The sequence below is a fragment of the Dermacentor silvarum genome, chromosome 11 (assembly GCF_013339745.2).
Source record: "Dermacentor silvarum isolate Dsil-2018 chromosome 11, BIME_Dsil_1.4, whole genome shotgun sequence".
Classification (NCBI taxonomy): domain Eukaryota; kingdom Metazoa; phylum Arthropoda; class Arachnida; order Ixodida; family Ixodidae; genus Dermacentor; species Dermacentor silvarum.
In genome coordinates this window covers 112206079-112232429 of record NC_051164.1, presented here as the reverse complement: position 1 = coordinate 112232429, position 26351 = coordinate 112206079, and the positions used below count along the sequence as shown (strand labels likewise).

At 42.2% G+C, this 26351-nt stretch overlaps 1 protein-coding gene across 1 annotated transcript in view; it reads right to left on the bottom strand.

The window, feature by feature from the left end:
* LOC119432409 (inactive phospholipase C-like protein 1) overlaps positions 1–26351 on the bottom strand; it is a 178633-nt gene that overhangs the window by 30586 nt on the left and 121696 nt on the right. The window contains exons 4-16 of the mRNA XM_049658960.1: positions 22689–22838; positions 21767–21973; positions 14264–14303; positions 10307–10436; positions 10117–10229; positions 9626–9689; positions 8083–8176; positions 7884–8001; positions 7354–7439; positions 6406–6523; positions 4157–4328; positions 2973–3053; positions 2705–2801 (exon numbers count right to left, since the gene is read on the bottom strand). Coding sequence (XP_049514917.1) covers positions 2705–2801; positions 2973–3053; positions 4157–4328; positions 6406–6523; positions 7354–7439; positions 7884–8001; positions 8083–8176; positions 9626–9689; positions 10117–10229; positions 10307–10436; positions 14264–14303; positions 21767–21973; positions 22689–22838 — 1470 coding nt within the window. The remainder of the gene's footprint in view (positions 1–2704; positions 2802–2972; positions 3054–4156; positions 4329–6405; positions 6524–7353; positions 7440–7883; positions 8002–8082; positions 8177–9625; positions 9690–10116; positions 10230–10306; positions 10437–14263; positions 14304–21766; positions 21974–22688; positions 22839–26351) is intronic.

Below are 26351 nucleotides of genomic sequence, written 5' to 3'. Positions count from 1 at the left end.
AGAAATGCTTGAACACAGAGTTTTACAACCAGAGTAAACTAAACAACAGGTGTTATCAGTGACATTGCCGAAAGCCTTTCAATGGAGGTTGGTCATGTATGGCCAACTTCACGATGGTGATGCTAAGCACAGTCTTCCGTATGCATGTCTAACTTTCAATGCTACTTGTCAACAATTTTTCCAAGTTTGTTTTTAAGATGTCTTAGCATTGGTGAGCTCACATGTCTATAGCACCTTGCAGGAACCATAGAGGAACATTGCTTAAAGGGCCCCTAAACCACCCAGAGGTCGAAATTTAGTTGTGGTGTTGCAGTTGTACACGAGTCTACAACGAACACGTAGCCACGAGAATTTTTCGAAATGGTGCTGTAATAGCGGAGTTACACGCATTTGATGATCGAAAAACGGCCCTGACTTGTTTCGCTCTTTCCTTCGCTACTCTCCTCGTCGGCTGGTCTCTCCTCCTTGCCGAGTGCTACTCCAAATGTCACGTGACATACGTCATCGCCAACGCACTTCTCAAAACACCTCCCACTTCCGGTTAAGGCACGTCCACGCTAGCGCAAATATACGCACGGCGAACCGGCCTTCCGAACCCTAGAACGTCTGCCGCGTGAGAGGTGTCCAAAGTAGACGGTAGTTCGACCGGCGCACCGCCCGCAGCACGATCAACAGTCCAATCGACGACTGCGAAGCTGCGCGCCTCCGCCACCGGCGACGAGAACATCGGCTGCAGCTTCTGTTCCAAGCAAAATAATTTTCCCTAGATAAAGTGATGTGTAAATTGTACATTTTATGAAGAACGATATCCACAGTCAAACGTTAAACATGAACTCGAGAGCTCCTATACTTGTCGAGCTCAGCTGCCGTGCACGGCTACCGACGGGAGATGACCGGCTCGGCTGTGCTCGCATCGCAGCCGACAGCGCCGCTGCCGCTAATATAAGCGTGTTTTCTTCTTCGTGTACAATTATTGCGAAGAGTGATAACAACGGTAAGAAAATATTGCGGCTTGTGAGCGTCGATAATTCATTCTGAAGCGCCGTCCGTTTTAGCTTTGAAGTGAGCCAGAAAAGGCGTAGGGACGATATCGGCGCCGTTGAGCGATCGGCGGTGGTGGCAGTGAGGCTACCGCACAAATGGGTCCCGGTCTCATCCTCTCTACGGCAAGGAAATCTCGCCATTCGCGAGGAAAACCGTCGTAGAACGGCGGCCCGCGAATGGAAAACGGCATGCGGCGAGTTACCATGCCGGTAAAGGGGACATGGACTCAGCGCTTCTCGGCTACCCGCTGTTGCTGCAGTGCCAGTCCGTGTTCATGCAAAGCGTGCCGCTATAGACCCTGCGTTGCGCGCTCGTCTAGAAAGGCAAACACTGTCGCACTCTCTTCGCGCACCTAATGAGACTGCTAAGCACGACTGTGTTGGAACGCGAACGATTTGGCACTTGCATTGCGGGCTGTAATTACCGATTCGCAAGGGCGTACAAGCGAGCAACACGACAAGGAAGAGCAGGGAGCGCACGTACCTGCTAGCAGACAAACCGTAAGTCGTAGGTTATTGTTCGACCAATGGGCATCGTCCCCGAGGCTCACTTCACCAGATTCACCCTGGGCCGGTATTTTGTAGCGATGCCTTTATTGTAATAATGCCTTTTCGCGCTTATCGCGCTCTGTCAGTGGTCGGAGCGACGGTCCGCTCGCATTATCAACGGGATCAGCCGGCCGTGAGCGGTGGATGATAAGACTAGAATAGAATAAGTCATAATGCCTTGCTACAAAATCACGGCCCTGCTGACATCGTGACGACCGCTGGGGATACCGGAAAGGCCACAAGAGGCAGACGGTGTTGTTTTTATTTTGTGGTGCGCCCGCGGTGCGTAGCGCTGCTGCGTTTGGCATCGTTGATCGTGACGGCATTCTGAACTCGATGCGCATGTTTACTTAAAATGTTCAAAAAATATCTGACGTGGTTTAGGGGCCCTTTAAGTCTCATTGGGTAGAGGACTGTTTCTAGGATTGACAGCTCCTAAGCTTGACTCTTAGCTTGACCAGGGGCATAGAATTTCTCCACTATGCTTCACTTTGTTACCTGATGACATGTGACAAGTGGTGACTGGGGAGACTTGGCAAAATCAGTGAAAGGGATAAAAGCCCGAGAGACCAGCAATACTGAGAGTGAGTGGCAAGCCTCTACGAGACATAACAAAGCTGGCAAGGCTCTGCTAGACGCGACTAGATATTTACTAGACTGGTAAGGCTCTGTGAGATTGTATGAGTGCATTAGGGTATGGCTGGGTGCTTGTTAAACGTGCCTGAAAGAATCTTATGCTTGAAAACTGACATGTTTTAGCAACAAAACCTGATCTATGTTTCCAAAACATTGGCATCTATGATGATTCCTGGTCACATGGTGCCATGTAGTGGTTACCTTCTTCAAAAGCATCATAATGGAGCATAGTTTCTTGACTTAGCAGAAGTTTGTTTGTTACATGGTGAAATCGTTATCTTTACTGCAAATAGCTAGCTAACTCTACAGATACCGAAGATCTTTTCATTTATGCTGCAATTTAGCCTAGCCGTTATCGATTCTCTTCCCATTTTACCTGCAACAATATTTAATTGCACAACAGTCTTTTAAGCATTATCTGAAATGGAAACACAGCAGGCTTTCAATTAAGCTAAGGAAAGACATGTTTCACTTACGAGATTGCTGTGAAGTTGGAAAATCAGTGAAGTGGATTCTCGACAGCACCACCAAGTCGGACAGTGGCTTGATGAGCTTCAGCCTCTTGGGCGATTCCTGACGGCAGTTAAAATAAGGACTGCGTCACTCACATTGGGCTCATGTCTCAGCTAGCAACCACACTACATCTACTCAGTCTATGTCGCAGAGATAAAGCCATACAGTGTTCAAAGCAACAAGTAAACAAGAACAGGTAATGGCGACATTCACACTGTTCGCAACACTCACCGAGTGATTGCTGTTTTTGTCAACAAAGTCATCCTCTTCGGATATTTCGGCCTCCTCAGAATCTTTAGGAAGCTTCTTACTCTGAAAGTTGGAACACATTAATCAACAACAGGAACACTACAGCTACGAGTGGTCTTCAGAACCTCTTGAACCATGGTTTACAATGCCTGTGTATCATCACAGCATTTCCATTTCCTGGCATTGTTTTCATTGACTGAGAACTGCATGCTGTAACCTAAAGAATTTAAGTGTCTGTTGTCTTGGCATTTCTTATGCTTCTGTACACATTTTAGTGCCGTCTTTCATCTGTATTTAAATAGTTCCTCTTCTGCAAAGCATACTTCAGTGCACATTTTCTCAGAGAGTGGGGACCTGCAATTGCTGATAACATAAAAATTTGTGCTAGCATCTTCAAATGTATGGCAAAGTGCACATAAATTTTTCAATTCACAGAAATTTCTGCATCTTCCCTCAAAAATAAGTAAATGCAGACAACCTAAACTGAGGATTTCAGTATTCAGTTCCAAGTAATGCAAGTGTTACACACATGACACCTTTGGTCTAGCCTAGCAACAAAATCAAAATGCTAAACAGATTAAAAACAGAGACAAAAAAACAACAAAAAAACACAGGATTGTGTGCAAAAGCACAAACACATCAGACAAAGTGCACTGTCTTATGTGTTTGTGTTGCTTTTCGTCTCTCTGATGGTTTCACTCTGAATATTACATTAAAATATTAGTATCTGCAAACAGTGACTGGCCCTAAGAGAGATTCTGTTGCCATGACATAACTCCTTAATGCTTAATACAGCGGTGGATATGCTGCTGTTTTGAACCCATGAAAACATGTAAATGGGCTTTCTTAGTATTGGCCTCTATGCAAAACATAAGCAGCAGAACCAGCTAAGGTATAGCAGCCAACTTGAGATTGGTACTGAGTACAAGTCGCATCTTTCATTTTGCAGGAAGCCAGCACCACACTTCTCGGTAAACACTGTTCCCGTTTTTATTATAGAGAAAGAACCATGTGTAATCATATGAATGATTAAGAGCGAATGGACATTGAGCAACCGTGTATAACCGTGTATAAGCAGGCAATGGGGACAAAGAAAAAGCACAGGCCATCCTTGATGCTCACTAAAAGAGTTTCAGAACAGCTGATTTACGTCTACAGTGCTGTACCTTTATGACGATCTTCCTTTTCAAGGATTGAGGTGACAACTTAGTGGTGAACTCCTCGCCGTCTCTGCCAGGAATGTAAAGAAGGTCACCCAGCTTTTCCATGAGCAAAGCCACGACTTCTTCTTGAGCTTCAGGTGTACAGTGGTTCTCGAGGTGGAGAATCAGCGGGTAACTGCAAGTGACATACGTCACATAGTTGCAGCGTGGTCACAGGTTCAATAAGGAACAAGGCACGGATAGACAGGAAGGACACAAGATGAGATTGCTGATTTCCATAAAATTATGAATTCAAAACAAGGCACACATATGCTTATCTGCCAACCTGTGAACAATGTGCGGACACAACAAAGAAGTACCAAGCTTTCTTATTTTTTTAGTTAGCCATGAGCACACACATCTTGTGGGATATATATTGTCACGAGCCTTCAGAAGTACTCTTGGGTTTTAATAAACAGCAGAGCAGCTGGCTCCTGGAAAACGCGTCCGTCGGGGCTGGCTCTCGAGCAGGGAAGAAACGCACGGTCTTCTATGTTCTTTTGGCCTCGACCCACTACCTACAGGTGGCAATATGAACTTTATTAACAATGATTTACCTTTAGATGCAGCACAAAAGCAGCAGCAAACACAGAAAAGCACAAGCTGAAAACCAACACGCTGACATTAGATCACAGTGACTTTTTCAGTGACATTGCTGTTGCTTATAGACGTCCTGAGTTTACTACCGTGCACATGAACTCTCTCTCCTTTTGTCTTCTTTCTGTCAATCCCTCATCCCCTCCATCCAGAGCGGGGTAGTCAACTTATTGGTTAGCCTACCTGCCTTTCATTGTTTTCTTTCTCTCTCTCTTTTGCTGTTGCCGATTTCGCCTGCTTCAGGAACTTGTGTGAGTAAACTTGCTCGAAGCAAGTATCCCTCTAGTATATATGTAGTAGCATCTTGCACTTCCATGAAAGGGCAGTACAGATATGATCTTAATATAGCTCCCGTATATGACTCACAATATCTTTTTTGAATGCATTCTTCACAATCTTGCGCCGCAGGGCTATCCATAAATGCATTTAAAACTTTTTCACAAACTGAATTTATTTTTCTTAAGTCTTGATGCAACATTCATAAAACCATAGAACTAGCCAAAATTCGTAAACATTACGAAAAATGCAGGAGAGTTAGCAGGTATACATATATGGTCAATACTGTCTAGTTCTTGTGACAATGAAGAAGCAGCTACCAGAAAGTGTGAATAAAGAATCGGACTTTTCATTGTGTGAACTTGTGGCGAGAAAGCAAGGCAACACTCCAATGACAACATAGCAGTAAGCATATTATTGGTCATCCAGTCTAATACCACTGGTCCCAGAGCAATCGTTGGTGGTCACAAAATTTCGACATGCTACAACACTATTTGCAATTCGCATGAAACCGGATTACCGAAATGCACATCTTGCTACTGATATGGCAACAATGTTCACAAAATTTCAAATACAGAAGGCATGTCTTGCGCCAACCGATAGCGTGATAACAGCTATATTTTGGTGAAATCAGTCACCGACTAAATCTAAAATGATGCATACTTGGCAATATACACTCACAACACCCATATGCCGTTGCAAATGCTATGTGCATATGTCTAACATCCAGTTTTGCATCTACCTGAATGCACCTAAGCCACTGCCTAATTCTAATTTTATTGCATATGTAAACTAGTGTCCATGCACCTGAATGCACCTAAACACATAAGCCGCTGACTACTCTCATTTTATTGCATTGTAAACCTGTGTTCATGCCATACTAGCAAAGCCAAACACCAACTGTTACATTATTGTCACGAAGATAATTAATACGAACTTGCCGAAAGAGAACAGCCTTCTTTAACGATGGCCGACACTCAAGAGAACGCAAGCACACCTGCGCCCTTCGTCGTCTTCTCTCTGGCGATCTTGTGCCTGTAGTGGGCAGCTTACTTCGCGTCATTATGCAGTGACAAAATGGCTAGTATGCACATTATCAGGGTATATAAATAAGCAGCATGTTTGAAATTGCTCGTGGAACCTGCTTTTATTTGAAGCAGAAAAAAAAATCACTGCATGTCATAGCCCCAATTACCCCTCAAAACATTCACTGTATTTTCACTGCTTTCCAGGTCTTTATTTGGCCAGCCGTGAGCTGGCAATGGTCAAATAACCCCCAATTCAACCTCTAACAGCCCATGAATATCATTTCCTCAAGAAGACAGCGAACCGGTACTCACTCAGAAGCCTCGAAAGCGTGCTCACGAATAGTGTCTAGAACTGCACTCAGCGGGACCTTTCCTGTCAACGTGTTGCCATGAAACACAACAGGCCCTTCAGTGCTACTCCAGCAGTCCACTGCAAGATGTACAACAAAAGACACCCAGTCAGTGCAGAGGAAGAATCAAGAAAACTGATGAGGTTGATATTTATTCAGGCAACCATCACATAAAACCAACAGACACTGAAGCCAAGCAACGAGTGTAGGAAAATGGAAACATTTTATTTCATTCATGTGTGTATTAATCACAGGAGCAAACTAAATTTATGTCTCAATGATCTTAATAAATGGAAAGGAAATGGAAGTGGAAGAAAGGATGCCTTGCTACCAGGGAGAACAAAAGCTAACACCTCTGCATCAGAGATGCAGCACTCCACCAACTGAGCTATGGTGGCAGCTGTCCACTCTTCCACTCAGTCTTGGGAGTGTTAGCCAGTGCCGCCTGCTACTATTGTAGGAGGTGAGGAACATGCAGATATTGAGGACAATGCAATAAAAAAGAGGCAAATGAGAAGCAGGAGCATTAGGATAATAAAAGAACAAAATTAGCAAGTGCGAGTTCACATTAATATAGCTAAAATTAAATGGAAGAAGCACATTTGGATAGCTCACTTAGTGCAAAAGAACAAGTAACCAGTGGTATACTAGAGTAACATATCGTAGTGTATGCCACAAGCGGGGCACATAGTGAGGGCAACAACAAATCAGATGGAGTGATAAAACTAGGACATCTGAAGGGACGTGGTAATTGAATTTGGGGCAGGGCATGGATATCGCTGGGGTAAGCCTCTGCTCAGCAATAGACTTTATTTATGGTGGTGATGAAAATGATGATAGAAACGAAAGCCATAGGTAAAGCAGTTTAAAATCTCTGTAGTGTTGCTAGAGCAAAACACTGCCTACACACCTTTGACTACACGGCACCCTTGGCTCAGGGCTTGAGCATAGCCATCTATACTCGAAGGTCCTTTTAGTTGATCTTCCATAAGGTAGCTGCAGAAAAAAGTAAATAAAAATATGGCAGGTTATGTAAAAGCATGTTAGTAACAGAAAGCATGTGATTGATTGAATCAAACTGCCCAGTTAAGTAATTATTGAACTGGGCTGACCAATTTAATCAGTCAACCAGTCAAACAATTCAATAAATCATTAAGTTAATAAACCATGCAATCTATACATCTTAAAGCTACACCTGGGCTATTAAGAGCACTGCAGCAGAGGCTTCTGGATTAGTTTGATCTATTGTTAGTTGTTCAAGAATAACAGTTGTAATGTATGAAACAATTATTCTTCAGAATAGTTATCACAGGTCAAGAACAACAGCACTGCAAAATGCGCTAAATGAAACTTATGACCGCAACTACCTGAGTAGTTTCTGTAGCATGCCCTGCCAAATATAAAATGGAGTACAGTGGCATTGAAATAAAGTTCGCTCACGTGTTGTGTGATGAAGATATGAAGTAGTGGCAGAGAGGCTGGTCCATATCCTGGAATACCTGCTTGTGCGCCTGGTCCATTAGGCTGCACTCATCTGACAGCAGAAAGAGTGTAAACCCTACGGAGCAAAGGTTCGAGTTTAGCCGCTAGGGTCAATCTTAGCCGGAATACGGCCGTAACTCTCGCAACGAAAGCTCACCATCCAAGAGCATCTGCTTGTTTTTCTTGGCCTCCTGTGAGGGCTCATATCGTTGTATCAGCTTCAGGCAATCATCAACGGTGACGTTCTCAAACTGCCCGAAAAAGAGAAAGGCTATTATTCAGTAAATGCCAACACCACAGTCTCGCATGTGCCCTGCATAGATTGACTGATTTATTTATAGCGTTTGATGTCCTAAAGCAACATTGGGGTGATGAGGCACACACGTTGCAGTCCGAATTAATGTTGACGACCTGTGGCTCCTTAACCTGCACCTAAATCTAACCACACAAGCATTTTTGCACTTTGCCCCTGTTGAAAGGCGATCACTGTGGCTGGGTATTTAACCCGCGACCTCATGCTGTATTGCAGAGCACCACAGCCACTGAGCTGCAGCGGCTATGGTGCTCTGTTTTCACTAAAGAATGTACCAATACGAAGCAGTAAAGAAAAATACAACAAGCTGGATAGACCATTTGAATAGTGCCTAGATTCCAATTACCAACCTATAAAATATACCAGTGTAAACAAAAGAAGCCCAAAAAGCACAACGCAGACAAATTGTTGTTACCATGAATAAATATTACATAGTATGATCTATTTGAATATCTGTAATGTGAGAACCACCTTTTGTATTTCTGAACCAACTGTGCCAACACTTTGCTTCACTCTAAATGCTCCTGATTTTATGCCTGAATCTCAACTGCATATGCAGTGAATGTTTAGGAGGTATCCAGTTAAACTCCATCATGCGCAAAGCTAGGTTAGTGTATTGGTGTCAAAACAACCTCAAAAATTTTATTGATTTCTATGAAAACACTTGAACTTTTAACCTTTTTGACATGAAGAAACATGTCACTAGCAGCCTAAAAAGAGCCCCTGCACATAAGAACAGTTTTCAGAATGTCCCTCCCTCAAAGTAAAGTTTTTCAACACTACTGCACGGTGTGTAACACCATGGGTGCATTTTCACGTGTAGCTCAAAGAATTGCATCTTGACCAACTAGCCTGGATTTCAAGCATAACAATATTTATGGTATCTTCGACTGGTCGCATCCATCCCCCGAAGCAGTCGTGCAGATCCGGCGTTCCCCGAACTCAGAGGTAGAGGACAAGCGCGCAACCCGAACGTGTGACTCGCTCTCAGAGGAGGAAATGGCAGATGCGAAACCACGTGACTACTGCTAACGTCCGATGTTTCGCATATCCAAAGCTAAACCGGCGGATGCGCCGGTGGGACGACCGTTTGTTGAGCCGCCAGCTTGCTGTGGCCTCGGTTGCCTAGGCTACGGTGGACCGTCGCCAAGAACGGCGACGCTGTGCTGTGATGACGTTGCTGGAAACGCTCTCATCACGACGACTGCTCCGACGACAGGGCACGGAGCGCCTCAGAGCGCTCGACGCCAGAGGAGAGCGATCGAAAAGAACCAGCCGAACGCAAGGCGCGAACCCTCTTTCAACCAGCCGAAGACAACGCTGCTCGCGAGAGCGATCTAGAGCGCTCCGAGGCGACCAGTCGAAGATACCATTAGTGAGCACTCACCTCCTGTTCACCTTCGAGAAAGAACTGGAGGTCTTCAACAGTAAGGTAGTCTTTGCCAGAGTACCTGTGAATGCAAACCAAACCAATGTAAATTGTGTGGAAGCAATGGAATAGAAAATGATAGGCATAATGTTAATACATACACAGAAGACAGCAGTATGGATTACATATCAAACAAGGGTAGGCAACATTCTACTTGATTTAGAAAGGAAGGAGTTGAGAAGACCATGTATTGTACAAGATATGTAACCTGTGGTCTATTTGAAGAGCATAACAGATGCCAAAGGAAAGAAAATGCAGTTGATGACTGCAGAGCATCAGGTGGAGTGATGAGATTAGAAAACTTGCCAGCATAGGAAGGCTTTAAATTACACAGGATAAACTTAAGCTGCTTGAAGAGACATTCGTCCTGTAGAGGACTTGAAGTGTGCTAATGAAATGTATTATTGTGAACATAAACTAGTGAAAAGCTTGAGCCAAGTGGCACTCACCTCACCATGAGAAAGTACACCTCTGGACGAGTAGCCAGCTCCTTGAACAAGCTTACAAACTGAGACCTGTCTATCCTGCCCCTGTCTTGCTCCGTTTTTCCAACATCAAACTCCTAAGCATCAAGAAGAGTGGCTGTGTAAGTTAAACAGAACCTTTAAGCAAGGGTGAAACAAAAAAGGTGAGTCTCACCATCATTTTTTGTTTGAGCCGGACAACACTCAGTTGGCTGTTAAGTTTCTGAACCAGGGCTATGGTTTCCACTTCATCCAGAAGTCCCTTTCTCTCTGTGTCTGCTTTTTCAAACATCTCCTGCAACCACCTGGTGATTTGTGCAGTCAAGGGAGACATTGCTAAAGAACACCGTACTCAATCAATAAATCAATTGTAGGGCTTAACATCCCAAGGCAACACACTGGATGAGAGGCATCCTATGAAATATCCATTTTCTGTTATGTGATGGAAGTTACTGTTGTGTCCTGTGTGCTTACCAGTCTGGTCTTGCGTGCTTTACACACTAGTTGAAAATGCCTCATTCTTGAAAGTTTACCTAGCACCCACCCTGGTGGCTCTGTGGTTATGGCATTGTACAGCAGACCCTGGAACACATGTTTGAATCCCGGCTGTGGCAGCCACATTCCAATTCCAATTCTAACAGAAGCAGAATGCAAAAAATGATCACATTCTGAGCTTTCGGTGCACATAAAAAACAGATGGTCAAAATTATTCCCTCACTATAGCGTCTCTCAGCCCTTGATGCCTTGGATGTTTAACCCAATTAATCATCATCAAATTTACCTTGTTTAGGTTAATAACAGATGGAGTTTGACATAAAAAAACTGCACAGTGGCACCACAGTAGGGGACTATCGATTATTTTAATCTCCTGGGTTTCACTAAGACGCGCCTAAATTTATGTGCACGAGCATTTTTTGCCATTAGCTCCTGTCAAAATGAATACACCGTGGCTGGAAATTAGAACCATGATCAAAATCAGTCAGTTATGCCTAGCAGGAGGCTGTCACAATTAATGAGCCACATTCCGTCATCGTAAGATCTGCATTGCTTCATGCAGTGACGCAATACTTTACTGTATCAACCTTTTTATGTATACATTCTCTCTGAATGGAACACCACCCACTCGTTTTATGCTTAAAACTAGTTTTATTGAAACATCCGAGGACACCTAAGCACTTCTTATGAGTTGTGAATGCGAAAGCATTAATGTCCAATTGTTAGAACGCAAGCGAGAGCTTGTGCGGATAATATAGGCTTCCCAGAGTGAGAGTCAAGGTGATGTGGTGTCGCGGCAATGCCCTCTCCTATCACACAATACTGCAGCAGCAGGTCTTCCCTTTCGCCCACTCTGCACCATCGAGGACCGAGTCATCAAGCATGAGCCAGCGTCCCGAGCCCGCCTCGTTGAGCGCGCCACAATGCTGAGAACAACAGCCTTCAATTTTAGAAGCAGTCAACCAATATGAAACGGAACACCTGATTTGTGTTTTCTACCCATTGGTCGGCAGAATAAGCGAATCGAATGCTCACTCATACTTACTGGCCAATACTTTCACAGGCTGCGTATTCATTCATACTCATGTGCATTCACACTTGTCAATGCTCACTCCCATTCCTGCTACGCGACCACACGTACTCACTAACACTCACATGTGTTTATAGTCCCTTCCATTCACACTTACCAGCACTCACTCGTACTCATACTCGTGTTCACTCTCACTCACCAACACTCACTCACATACATACTTATGTTCACTCTCACTCGCCGACAGTCACTCAAGTTCCCACTCATATCCACTCAAAATCACTGTCACTGGTTTTCGTTCGTGCTCACCTTAACAGGCACTCACTCTTGTTCATACTCACGTCCATTAACACCTTTCATCACTAACACTCTGTCTCATGCCTATGAAATGAGTGTGAAGCAAGTATGAGTTGGTGTACTCGTGAGTGAGTATGCCAACCTATGTTTAAGCCATTAAATGTCACCGATTTCTGCTTTCAAATGAATGACAGAATGACTGAATGAATAGAATGAATCACGTGGCACTTTCTTGAACATAAGAACTGCTTAACACGGGTAAGCAAGCAATGCTCCAACTTGCACATCTGCACTAAAGGTTTGACCATTGATAAGGGGTTGAGTATTTGTTAGCCATTTCCTTTCACATACAGTTGTTATGATGTTGCAAGAACAGTGTATGAAACATGCAAGAAAATATTTCTCCCAAAACAAATTTCAAATACTTAGTCTGTCTGTTTAAGTATACCATTATGTGCAGTTCTGCAGCTTGATTGCTGTTCAACAAGTAACACTAAAACATAGGAAATGACGACCCAAAGGGCAGGGAACTGATGGACACAAAACACTTCATGTTTCCCTTGAGTTCCTGTTTTCTGTGTTATCTTTCCAGTGCTGCAATTTTGATTCCAACACAGGGCACAACAGTGGCCATTGTCCCAACCTTGCAAAGATTAGAATGACTTTCTGTATGTCCAGAGACTGCCTGGGCTACCTGTGCGACACAGCTGCACAGCTGCCGTCATGAAATATCAGTGAGCAACCGCCATCTGCGACAATGCAAGGAAAGCACACACTTGCATTTTGTGCTGCTGTGAGCTCACTTTTCTGAGCACAAAGCAGCAACTACAAACAGCATAAGCCCACAGCTTTTTTTCATGCTGACTAAATGCCTATGTTTCGCATGTGTATTAGAGAAGATTCATGAAAGTGTTTGTCTGTACTGCCATATGTGCAAAGAGAGCATTGCCTAATTGTTGTTTCTTGCAGAATTGAGACATAGTCTTACCTACTGTTAGGGCATCCAACTACCTTACTGGGTAGTTGAGCTCATGCAACTCAACATTACTTCTACCATATGGGGAACAAGTGGCTGATATGGCATTAACCAGAAGTCTGTCGACGAAAGCAGCCTGCAGAGTACCACGCCAAATTTAAACTGCTATGAGTGCTTTAATAGTGACAATCAATCGTTCCCAATGAGAGCATGTGACTCCAAACGTGTCCAATGCATGAAGCCAGTACTAACTATCCAATGCATTTGACTATCAAGCTTTGCTATGCAAGGGATTACAGGTCGTCAACTTCCTTCTCAATGGAACCTATTTTCCCCTGTTTCTTGAGAACTGTGATTTTACTATAGGAGCCTACTTTACGTATGAAGCAAGCTACTCATTGAAAATGCATTAATGGTGATTGAGCATCTCACCCATATGCCACAAAAGAAAGAAAAGAGAGATAAAACACAGTGTCCACACCACTTAAAGATGTGCCATAATACTTTTACCTAAAAGATCTACTGTAATAGCAGTGCCAAAGTTTGTAGACATAGGCTCAGCAAAAACTTAATATTTCTACGTAGTTTGGGCATGCAACTTTTAAAAAAAGTGGTGCACATGCTAGTGCATGCTGCAGCTCCGAATTCTACCCTGTACGTGCAGGCATTACAGAAGTTCAGCTTTCTCACAAATTTTAAGGCCAGAAAACTTAAAAGGCCAATAATCCAAAGATTAACAAAATGAAAAGGAACAGCCAATAAACTTGCACTTAAGATAGTGTGTTGTCCTTGTTTGTTTATTTCTAACCACAATCAAAAGATCAAACGAGCCAACACCGGGCATATCCTTCAACACAAGGAATACTGAGAAAGTACCAGCAAATGAGGTTTCAACTTTGTTTATTGTTACTTAAATATTCTAATTCTTCGCCTTCATATCAGATACATAGTCTACATAAGTACAGGGTGTATTATATGCCCTTATACCTATGTACCACGTCACTTATTTCTAAACACGCTCTCAGAATCACACATGTACTTCACTCAGCAGAAAAAGTCATAAATGCCTCAAGGCAATGAAGAAAATGAGCGCTTTCCCCAAGAATATTGTAATCTGTTGTTATCACACTACACAAAAAAGAAGACGTCACTCAAGGGCAGCATCTTTATCTTCACCCGGACAAGAGGCCAAAGACATAAGCAAATTGCCCCGCAATTTGTCTAGTGGGCTCCTCCGCGATAAGGAGGTGTGCTAAAGGGCGTGTGGTGCCCTATACCAAAAAAAAAAAAAAAAAAAGAACAGCAGACGGAGTGATAAGAGACAACAAGGATACTTTTCACGCATCCGCTGTCGTTCATCCAGGTTATCAGGTGCTGAAAAAAAAAAAATGAAGAAAAACAATGTTTCACCTTTGCTAAATGCTGAGTTTCATAAGCTCCTGACGATATGAACATGTGCAGAGGCATTAGCAGACCGATGGGGTGTATTCCTTGAATGTGCAAAATGGCCGCACCCTACCTTTTGAACCCTCTGACCAGATAGTGGAGCAGCAGGAGAGCAAGCGTGTGATATAATCAGATTTAGCAGCACCGGAAGTGAGAGATATGGAGCAGTCATTCTTCTAAGTCTGTGAAATCACTGCACCTACGGACATCCTGGTCAAATGGTGCTATGGCGGTCGGTGACTAGTGGCCACCAAGTTCTTCTGATAACAATAATCACTTGTAAGGCAGTAATTCTGTATGCTTGAAAGAATGTGCAGCAGCAAACTAACTTTCTCGTAGTGATATGCCATAATGTATAGGGCTATTCGAAAAGTAACAAAAAAAAAGTTAAAATTTAACCATTCAGAAAGCATAAACAATAGCAAGAGTTTTCGCAGAAATGCACGAAAAAGCGTGGAATTTCTTAATGGAAAAATTCGGCAGGAGACACTAAAGACTGCTTACATGTGGAAATGCGAAAGCATCATAGTCCCTTTGGTGAAATGTTTTTCATCTATGTTCTCGACATGTGTTAAAGTTCAAGTTCGGTGTGTGTGTTTGCATATGCGTTGGCCACAGACTGGCTCATTTTATGCACTCGCGTCGTGGTGTTGACAGTCCATCACAGTAGCCACAGCACCAATGAAATCCGAAGAACAAGTGACACGGGGGAGGCAGCATGCTTATTTTATACACTCATGATGTGGCGCCAACTCCTCCCCATTGGGTGTGCAGTCATGTGCCCAATGACCCATGCACTAGGCCCCACCTCTAGTCAGCCCGATGGCTCTGACGTGACATGTACAATGATGCATGCACTAGGCACACCTTTAGTCCAGAACCGTGAAGCCGCCGTGGCGTCAGGGAAGCGTGCTCGTCTTGCACCTCGGAGGCCCGAGTTCGATTCCTACTTTTCTTCCCGATTTTCTTTTCAAAGCCATTAATTTACTTTGTTTACAGGAATCTCCCTGAGAAATTTGACATCAATCCCAGGATGTTTTGACGCATTTTGCTCTTTCGTCTGTCGGCTATTTTTGGTACCATCGCTTGGTCACGCCGATCCCGGATCTTCACGCAATGGGACCATATAATGCTTTCGCATTAAACAAATTTTATAGCCAGAGAAATTACATTACCCACAGGTGGCACTTCATTAGTGCTGCAACTTCATTTGTGCTGCAACAGCACCACCTCTCAGTCACAAATGTAGCTACTTTGGCTATAGGACGTTCTATAAAATTTTAAGAAATCCTGTTCTGCAATTATTTTGTGAATACGGCACTTTTTTATGGTTTACACATGTATATTTACGGTAGAAGACGACTGGTCGGCAATGAAACGACACCGTGGAATTTGCTGCCTCCAAAGATTAAATGAAGTAAATGCTCTGCTTGGCCCTGAGAAACCATTATTACAGTCGGCACCCTAACTGCACATTTTGCAGCTCCTTTCTTTTTTTCCCCCGCCATGTGTCAATACATAAGTACTTTTTATAATTCTGTCACGTTATCATGATGTGCTACATAGTGTTTCTGCTTGTTTCTTGGATCTCTTTTGCAACATGTATGTTTATATATATATATATATATATGTATATATGTATATATTTAATACGTATTCTGTAACATTTGTTAATCATCCTTGTTAGTGCCTGCATGACCGCCAAATAGGGTGGCACTATATATCCATGTGGTCTTCAATAAATTCCATTCAACTAAATAACGCAGAAATCTAATAAAATGGCAGAGGTGCTAAACAATGGATGAATATTTCTGGAGAAATGACAATATAAAACTGTGCAAAAGCCAGACTGGCATCCTAAGGCAGCAGACAAAGATAACATGATTACAGAACACACACACAGGTGTTAAACCAGGAGCAGTAATAAAAAGACACCAACACTATACAAATTCTCCAATGACTCATGAATCAAGAAATGAAAACACATGTTAGTGCAGTAGTCCACATGAAATATGCACAGAAAAACTGCCTTAACTTTGGCAACCCCAGCAGAAGGCACTTACAGCCATGTACAAGGGACTACTCAGACAATACACCAGCCAAATCTAGGAAAAAGAACATAGAAAAAAAAAAGAAAAGGATTGCGCCACAAGAAGCACTGTGAGAAAAACAAGTTGACAGGTCTCACGAAAAAAGAAGGAACACAAAATGAAAAAATGAAAAATACACCCACAAAAGCAAGAGCTCGCCATTGAAAATCCAAGGCAACGCTGAAAGCTCATTCTTCAAACAATTGCGCCTGTCACATTGAAACACGCCTTCGGAAGGAAGGTCGTGCAAAGAAGAGATTGCGTAACTGCGTCTCAGCACAGAAAGGAAGATGGCTGAAGCTGAATGGGCCGCCAGTTTCGAGTTGCAAGGTAGGTAGAATGAGAAAAACAATGAAAGAACTTGAACAAGTTCACCAGCACAATGTGCTTTCAGTAAAGCACACTGCACTGAAAAGATTTTTTTTTTCTTTATGGCAGGGAAGTTCAAACTAAACTGTACAAACAAAGCCTATTTAAAACAAAATGCACCCAATGCTGGCAAATGCCACACCAAGAAATAAATGTGAGAGTTTTGGAGATAGTAAACTTCTAGGACACATTGTCTGGCTGGAAATAGTTAACTGGTACTTACTGATGTAGTAAGTTTATTAGCCAATTCTCTTGTATCACTAGTCAAAGGTCCCCAGCACACAGCAAAAGCTAGTTTTTAACATTTCAGCACTCCACTTAAACTGATCCGTTCTTTTCAATTTAACAACATCAGCAGGTCACTCTTGTCTAGCCTAATCAAGAGTGACCTGTGCTGAGAGTCTGCAAATTGTCAAACACTTTCGTAATATTGTACAAAATCAGAAGACAATAAATGGAAATAAAGCAATTAAAACATAATTCAAATTTCCCACTTCTAATATGATTACAGTTAATATCCTAGTAATTAAACAAATACATGAGCGATATCACTCAACTAGAAAGATAAATGTCCGATAATAAATCACCTTCACTCTGTAACAATTCCTCCAAGTCTGTCATGCTAAAAAGGGCCTATGACATCTTGCTGTTGCCGATATCTAATGACATTTTCAACCATCTAGTCAGACGAAGGTCACATTCTCGCACCTTAATGACTAAGCAAAAAATAACAATAATAAATAAATTAATGTCTGTTTTAACTGGTCCAGCTGCTCTCCAATCCCAAGCTTCACAACTGTTATTTCACTAGTTCCTGATAATTTAAACAGCTACAAATCACAAATGGACATAATTACATCACTGGTTCAATGTTTCCCCCTGTGTAGGGCTAAATGAGATGAAAAAAAAACACCGCATATCCACGAAGTGAATGATGATGAGTGGGCGAAGCACCGGGGGCTTATTCGGGCAAAACGCTGGAAGCATTCTCCGGAAGCTGGCTTCCGCTTCCGGCTTCCGGAACCAAAAGCGGAACCAGAGCTTGGCGTACATATATTATATATATACTGTACATATACTGTATATATACTATATATACTGTACTGTATATACTGTACATGCGCACAGTATATACAGCGCTTACATAGCCCTTGTGCACCGCAGTGCCTCTAGCGGTCTCCATGCAAACCAGAGCTACAGCCAACGGACGAGAGACAAGGCTTGGCCCTAAGGTGCTTCGCCCCTAAAAGAATCATCGTGGAAAAACAGTACAGTGTAATTACATAGCACAGAGGTAATTACGAAACACAGAGGTAAATACGAAACGAATCAACAGAACGATTCAAAAGAAAAAGAAGGTTTCTGAACCAAAGCTGATGCTATTTATTTCAGTGTGTTTTGAAAGATAACTGATCGACATTTGATGGCAAACAGATATTTTCAAATATTAAAGAATACAAAATTGAATTTCTCTGGTGGTAGCATGCGGTCAGAATATGTGATGTCACAGAGATAGTATGGAAACTTGAGGGTGGTGCCATCACTTGTCTTGATTTTTTTTTTCTAGCTTCTGGCTTCCCTGCTCATTCTAAAATTAGCCTAGTTTGTCCCAAAAGCGCCAATTAGCTTAACTCACCATTCCACTTTAGAGTTCTTTTAATAAGCAGGAAGAGAGCTCCAAGGTAATGGTCTATAATTGAAAAGGAAAGTTGGGCTAGTTGGTGTTGATGCAGATGCTGTGACATAGTTACTAGCACTCTGTCCTGTCCCAACCTTTCTTCTGTTAGTCTTGTTTGTGCTAGTAACTATGTCACAGCGTCATGGTCTGTGTTCATAGTCACACCCTGCTAGAGCTAAATAAAGATGTGCTTTAGCAGCCTTGTGAGATTTCCTTCTGAATGGCAACCTAACTGACTTGAATAGTCAATTTTTGCTAACTCTACTCAAACTGAGCATTTGCTTTTAGGACTGCTAAAACAATGCGACACTCACGTGCGGGCATATAATAGTGCCCTTATTGCACAGTGGGCATCAACTTCTAATTAGTACAGGTGCGTATAGGACACATTCTCTGGTCACCTTTTTTTTTCTTTTGTCCTATTTATACTTACACTTTTAACTTGGTATATTTCTATGTCTGTGGTGTGTGTGATAAATGGAGAAAGGAGTAATCTCAATTTCTTATCTGTCTTGGGATAGCCAGCTCTGGAGTCATGTCTCGCTGCCATAATCTGCTGCAGCTCAGGGCAAAACTTGAATTATATCACGCGTTGTTTAACTCACATTTAAATTACTGTACAATGATATGGAGCACAACAACAAAAACAAACAAATAAAATTCTCGTTCAACAAAAGATAATCTGCTACATTGGAAACATTTAACATTTGGGAACCACCTCCAAAGCGTTTGAAGGGTTCAATATAATACGGATTTACAACATTTACCCATAACGATGGTTGAACAAACTCTACTTTTACAACAGAGAATTCTTGAACTTCATTACGGCCTTATCATGTCTAGAACATTGTGTTATTACAGTACCTACAAGAAACACCCATATTTGGGCTGTACCTCAGCTTCATACAACCTATAAGTACCAAACTTTGGCATACAGCGTCCCTACAACACTAAACACATATGAAAACACAACCAGTTGGAGTAAAAAACAGTTATGTTCATACATGTGTTTTATTGTGTGCTGGAAAAGGGTTCAGTATCTGTAAATGATATCAACTATACTGTTTGCAAATGATTAATTAATTTTGTTGCTGCATTTTCAGTGTATTTGTGTGACTGATAAATACGTTTCACTTGTAATTTACATATGCATTTCCTTATGCATTGTAATTTTAAGTGTACTTGTGTGGTATGTACCGGGTGCGCGAGGTATTTGACAACACTATTCCTTATCGCCATAGACACCAGCAGGCTCATCATATCTATCTAGGCGTGCGACTTCTTGTTGGTTGACCCCTTATCATTAACAATGTGCAGTTTATTCAAAAATGAAAGCGTACAGGTTGACGCAGGAAATGAAATGCCATGCAGTCCTCGTCGCCCTGGCCGCAAACTACAGCGACTTGGAAATTGCCACCTTTCTCAACGTAGCGAAGTCTTTCGTTTACAAGGTGCGGACAGAACCAATGTGTTCTGGCAGTGACGTGGCATCTGTGACGAAAAGGAAAAAGCACAGTCAGTGGACAGACGTCGTCAGACGGTGACAAGAACTTTTACTGGTCCTGAGAAACTGTGGCCAGGGGGAGCCGAAGGCTCCCTCAGGTCAAGTCGGTGGCTCCGCCCACGATGCACCAGGAGGCGAAATCCTGTTGCGATGTTGTGGGCCCTCTGGACTGCCTGGAGCTGGATGTGGTGGCGGTCGCTTCTTAGGAACTCCTTCCACTGTTCCTTTGTGGCAAGTATAGAGTTTTCTATGGCTGGGCACAGCCAGAGCATATGATCAAAAGAGCATGAATTGGCTCCGCATTTGGGGCACGACTACAGGAAGTCTGGGTCTATCCTGCTAAGGGACCGCGGAGTGGGGTACCTGCGGGTTTGTAGCATTCTGAGCATGCTAGCTTGTGGTTTATTTAGTTTTGGGTGAGGAGGAGAGAACCACCACCTTTCCAAGTCAGAACCCCTGATTTTCTACAGCGGCTGCAAGTCATCGTGAGTGACGACCCAGGGAAGTCAATGCGGGCCATTGCAAAGGAGCTTCAAGTCAGAGTCGACTGTCAGGCTCGCTGTGCATGAGGGCTTGAGGTACCATTCCTATGTCATGAGGAGGGGGCAATTCAGGTCCGATGCAATTCAGGTCCGATAAAACTCGGGAGAATCGTCTGCTCCGGTCCAAGCGCTTGTTAAGCAAGCTGAAGAGACCTGAGAAACATGGAATGCTCTGTTTTTTTTTTTTTTTCAGATGAAAAGAACTTTCACCAAGACCAAAAAGTTAACCGCCGTAATGACAGGTGGCTTTGCACAAGTATTGATGAGGGGCCTACAGTGATGGACACAAAATTTCCGTTGTCTGTGATGGTGTTAGCCGTCATCAGCAACAAGGGTGACGTCATGCCGCCACACGTTTTTGCAGAAGGACTCTGCGTTAATGCTGTCGCGTACGTGGAGGTTCTTGCCACCGTTGTAAAGCCCTCGATAGAGACTGTTTCGAAAGGAAAACCTTCTGTTTTTCAGCCAGATTCGGCTCCTGCCCACACCGCCTGCGTCACCCAGGAATGGCTGGCTGACAACTTCTCGACCCCGTCACTCCGGACTTGTGGCCTCCTAGTTCTCCAGATTTAAATCCGCTCGACTACTATGTCTGGGGCATCATTGAGAGCCCAACAAAAAGCCACATAATACAAAATACTCGCTGAAGGCTGCCATTGCTGACTCAGTCGCCAACATCTCTAAGGACCACCTGATCCGTGCATTCAACAGTTTATCTCTAAGGACCACCTTATCCATACATTCAGCAGTTTCCGAAGCCGAATTGAATCGGTTATCGCTGCGGATGGCGAATTCATTGAGTATTTGTGGAAAGAAACCGTAAAAGAAGTATTTCCCAAAGTTTGGTGAAAATATGTCTAATTTTGCTGGAGATAATCTTCTCTGCCTGAAGCCAACATTGTGTTCTCAAATACCTCGCGCACTCGGTATATGTTGTATTATGTATCGTAATCTGCTTGTTTTCATTTTACCTTTGTCATGGCGTATCTACAATCTCAACCTGTGCACCTTGTACATCTGCTGCAATGTAACGGTCACCTGGGCCCTGTTAAGCAGTTTTCACGGCTTTTAGCCCAGCGGACCGGACCTTCCAGCGTACTGTCTGGTAAATAAAACTTGAATTCGATGTAACCTGCCCTCCCACTCATCCACAATTATTAAACAAACAAGCAGAAATTGATTAACAAAAGAAAGGTGCAGCTGCTCACATCGGTTTGCTGCGATGAGCATGTTCAAGCCGGTGACCCAGAAGTTGGCTTCGTCGGGAGTGGAGGCCACGAGGTCAAGCGATTCAAAGTCATCACCGTATATGACTGAGAAGACACAGTCCTCAGAGTAACATCCAGCCACTTCCTTGTCCCTCAGCACATCAGTGCTCTTTCCAATTCGGATTTCTCGTATGGAACGTATGGATACTGCAAATAAAGTGAGCCTGTTTCTCACAACCCGCACAACATGACAACAAAATAAGTTCCAGCAGCAACAACAACCAATGGCATAAACACTTAAAATAATAATACCAGTTAACTTCTGAGCATGCAGCAGACTGCAATGAGGACTTAAGTTTGTACCATGCCAAAGCAACAGAGATACATTGAAAATAAGCTAGTTGTGACTAGCCCAGCTATATTTTTGTTTCTTTAGCATGGTTAGTACATGCAAGTGACATTATTATCTCTATCAATTAACAAGACTACTTGCTTTCAGATTTCTATGACCATCGATCAATAGAAATTCTTTGCATCCAAAGGAACAAATACAGAAACAGAAAACAAAGAGAACTAGTTCCTTGAGCTACAACAAGGTACTAAAATAAAAAATGACACCAATGATGACAATAGGGCTGATAATTATGTTAACGGTACTGGAGAGACAGTTCAAAAGCAAGGTAGATAGATTTGACACAACTTGGTCTAAATCCCTCAGCACACCTTATAGCACAGCAGTAATCAAGAGCATTCTTGCATCAAATGAACTGAAATTATATAAACATTCTCACTCACCAAGCCAAAGACGAGTCACATTAAGGTATTTTATAACAGCTACTCTTTCCTTAAGAACTTTAGCTTCAGATGTTCTTTTCTTGGGCGATTGTGTAAAAAATAGCTCAGCCAAGAATAAAATACTTACACCGTGCTTTGTTGGACTTCTTTGAAGATGGCACCCACTTAATGGCCGAGAGGTCTTCCTCGAGCGTGAAGTAGCGACGGTACTGACGTGAGCTAGCCCTGATCTTAAGAAGGCTGCTGCCGGTGATCATAAATTGAAGACAGTCGTGAGCTACATTAACAAAAAGAGAGAAAAGAAAAAAGAAAGAAACCAGCCACTTTTAAGGCACTTGCATTAAAACTTGCAACTATGGCACAAATGGAACACTGGCAGCTGAACCACTAACACGAAAAAGAGAAAAAGCAATAATAATAAAACATAACGCACTTTAGACACATCTGTATTAAGTCAGAGAGACAAAGATGTAAATAAATGAGGTTGATGTAAGGTATCAAAGCAGACTAACCAGGTCTGCCACATTCAAGGTCAAAAAACACAAACACCCAGATAATGAAATGCCCAATTTGTAGCAGGATTTCAAAGGACATTCTGCTTGAAGTCTCCACATGACCGCTGAGATAAGATGCGTTACTCTATAATTATAAACAAGAGAAGGAATTCCAGGTATGAAAAAAAAGCTATGTGAGAAACGAAGAAATGGCACATGCACAGGATGCAGATTTGAACTTTATTAGCAGCCTGATTGCATTTATCTTCTGAGAAATAAGCTGCATGATGAGTAAGATTTTAAACTGCCTTCTTAATGAAAAATTTTATTTCTAGAAGAATGACATTTTTTTTCTTCTCCTAAATCTGAATATGGCTCAAAGCACTTGTAGCTGCCCTTCAAGCTGAATATTTGACCTTTTACCATTTGCACTATAGAGTGCCTCGTAGAAAGAAATATTAAATTACAGGGTGATACAAAAGTGACAGAAATTGTAAGAATTCAGTAATTCAATAAGTACAGAAAGTCGCCTAACGCTACTTTCACACAAATGCACTGAAAGACATGGAATTTATTTACCAGTAAAAAAAATATTTATTCCTTGAACAGTTGCATTTGCAACTAAACGGTAGCACTTGTCATTTCATATGTGATATAGCTATTTACAATGATGAGCAACACGAGAACAAGGTGAGAGCAGGAGCCAACGTTTCGACATGTGGACTTGTCTTCTTCAAGGCGACATATGCTCGAACAAGGTGATAGCAGGAGCCAACGTTTCGAGCAAGTTGACTTGTTGTTTTCAAGGCGACATATGCTATGGAGAGCATATGTCGCCTTGAAAATAACAAGTCAACTTGTCGAAACGTTGGTCCTGCTCTCACCTTGTTCTCTTGTTGCTCATCGTCCTGAATTTCCATCTCGCGCATTCCTCGTGTTTTCCCTGGATAGCCATTTACAGGAACACTAAGTGACAATGATGATCATCCAAAATGGCATGCACTGGGTGGCGACAAACAATACCCAGCCTGTGTGGGTTACTTACATGTTACCATGCTCTGATATAGCATTCTACCTACCTCTGCTTTACCTCACAAAATTACCTAATCTGTGACAATCCCGTCCCGATCTCTCCCCTATTTGTTTTCCAACAGTACTCCAATCGTCTTTTGCTAGTCTCCCCATTTGACCAGTCAACTATCAACGATCCTATTGGCTTTGGACCTCAGCACTTCTGGAAGGTGGAAGTTTCCTACGGTACTGGATGGATTGCCTGCGCATTCATAATAATATGCTAGCTGAGTCGTCTACAATTTTTTTTTTTTCTGCAGCACTCATGCTTCATCCTGTTGCTAATATTTTTTCCTGTCTGCTCTCATCCTCAGGCAACTTGCTCAGGCCTCAAAAAGCAAGGCCCCTTGTGTTATCATACCAATTTTCTTTCCCGATTTCTTGTTTGTCATCTCTATAAAACTCTATGGCCTTGTTTGTTTTCATCCTTTGCATCCAATTTACGGTGTTTCCTCTCACTTATTTTTCATTATTATTATAACGGGTTGTCTACCCATAGCTTAGCACTACAGTGTCACCTGTCGGAAACAAATGTAACTATTATAGTTACATACTTAACTAGAATAGTTACATTGTCTTCATTATAAAAGCTTTCATTACTAAAGAAGAATTCTATATGCCTTTCTGTGCATTTATCTGAAATCCACATCAAGGTATTGTCTATAATTTTGAATAATTTAATTTCAATTTTTTTTACTTTTAGATAACCAAATACATAAGCCACTCCATATTTATAATAGTTATATTTCATTTGTGTGCAATACACTTTTGCTACACTGCTTGTCACTTTGCAAAGCCAGAATTGATACCTTTCTGGAACATTCTGCGAGTGCCGAAAAGTATTTGTAGTACATCTGCTTTGTATAATTGAAACAAAAGCCTAATGTACTCAAAAGGGAGGAAATCTCACTCTCTATTTCGATGTTCAATGCCAGGGAGGCTACCACATCAATAAATTTCAGCTGCAAGTCTAGCAGTTGTCCTGTCTAGTTCTTCTTTCTGTTCCCATTTATCACTGGTTCCTTACACCCACAAGTATAATCCAACTCACCCAGCAAACAATATTACTCACTTCTTCAAGTGAATCATGCAATCACTTCCCTCTTCCCATCTTCCATGTGGTTGTTGATATGTTCAAATGTGGTGTTTTTAGGGAGTTGGTATTAACGGAGTTGATTATCATGAGCATTAGCAATTATTTCCGCTAAAGTGCATCATGTCGATGATTTGGCCTATGGTGGAGAGGCTACATACAAGGGTGCTAAGAAAGCCAGTAGCTACAGTAGTACTACATTTCTAGTTATCTCACAGAATCATTAGTCAGTGTCTGTGGCACCAATTTTATTTTGCACTGGGAAGATGAGAATTTTCTGCACCACCTCAATAATTCTCACATGCCCCAGCTTTGTCAGCAAGTTTGTGCAAGAATGTACATGCATCCTGCATGAATTTCTGCACAAAATTCTGTGAAACATTCAAAACTGTCCAATATCAGTCTGCCCAGTGTTGTGTGCCTAAGATGGTGCTGACATGTGCTGTTGTCCTGTATTATACAATAAAGTTTGATTTGTTCATATATGGGCATAACATTTGAAGTTATTAGAAATATATTAGAAGCAACGACTTTCCAGACACCCAGTAGAAATGACTGGAACTGATGACAGAAAACAGATGTGCCAGAAAAATGAAATAAAAAGTGTCATGAATAAATGCGAGGCTGTTTCAGTACAACATTGCACCAGAGCCAGAGCAGCCATATATTTTTACACAAAACTACATGCTTCTTTCATAGCTGGGCTCAACCATACATGCAAGTGCACTACAGGAAATTCCAATATGAAAAGTAACACTTGATCAGAATTGAAGCAGCGATTATTACAAGAGAGCAAACTCAACAAGTCATAGGTTAAGGCAAGTTAGTCATTCGTGGCATTATATCTACAGGGTATTTTTTTTTTTTTAATTTGGAAGTCACCCGTGTCATGTAGCATAACTACTACTTGAGCTAGATTACTCTCAGAGACGAACCTTATTTGCATGAGAAATCAAAATTAATATTTGAATAATAAACAAAATTTCACTATTTAACTTAACTATTACTTTATAGCACATACTGCAATATACGAATGGTATCCAGTGACTTTGAAAGTCGTATCCACTTGAAACGAATTTCTAAAGCCAACGTTTCATCAAGAGGGATAGTTGCCCCGATGAAGCTGCCCCCT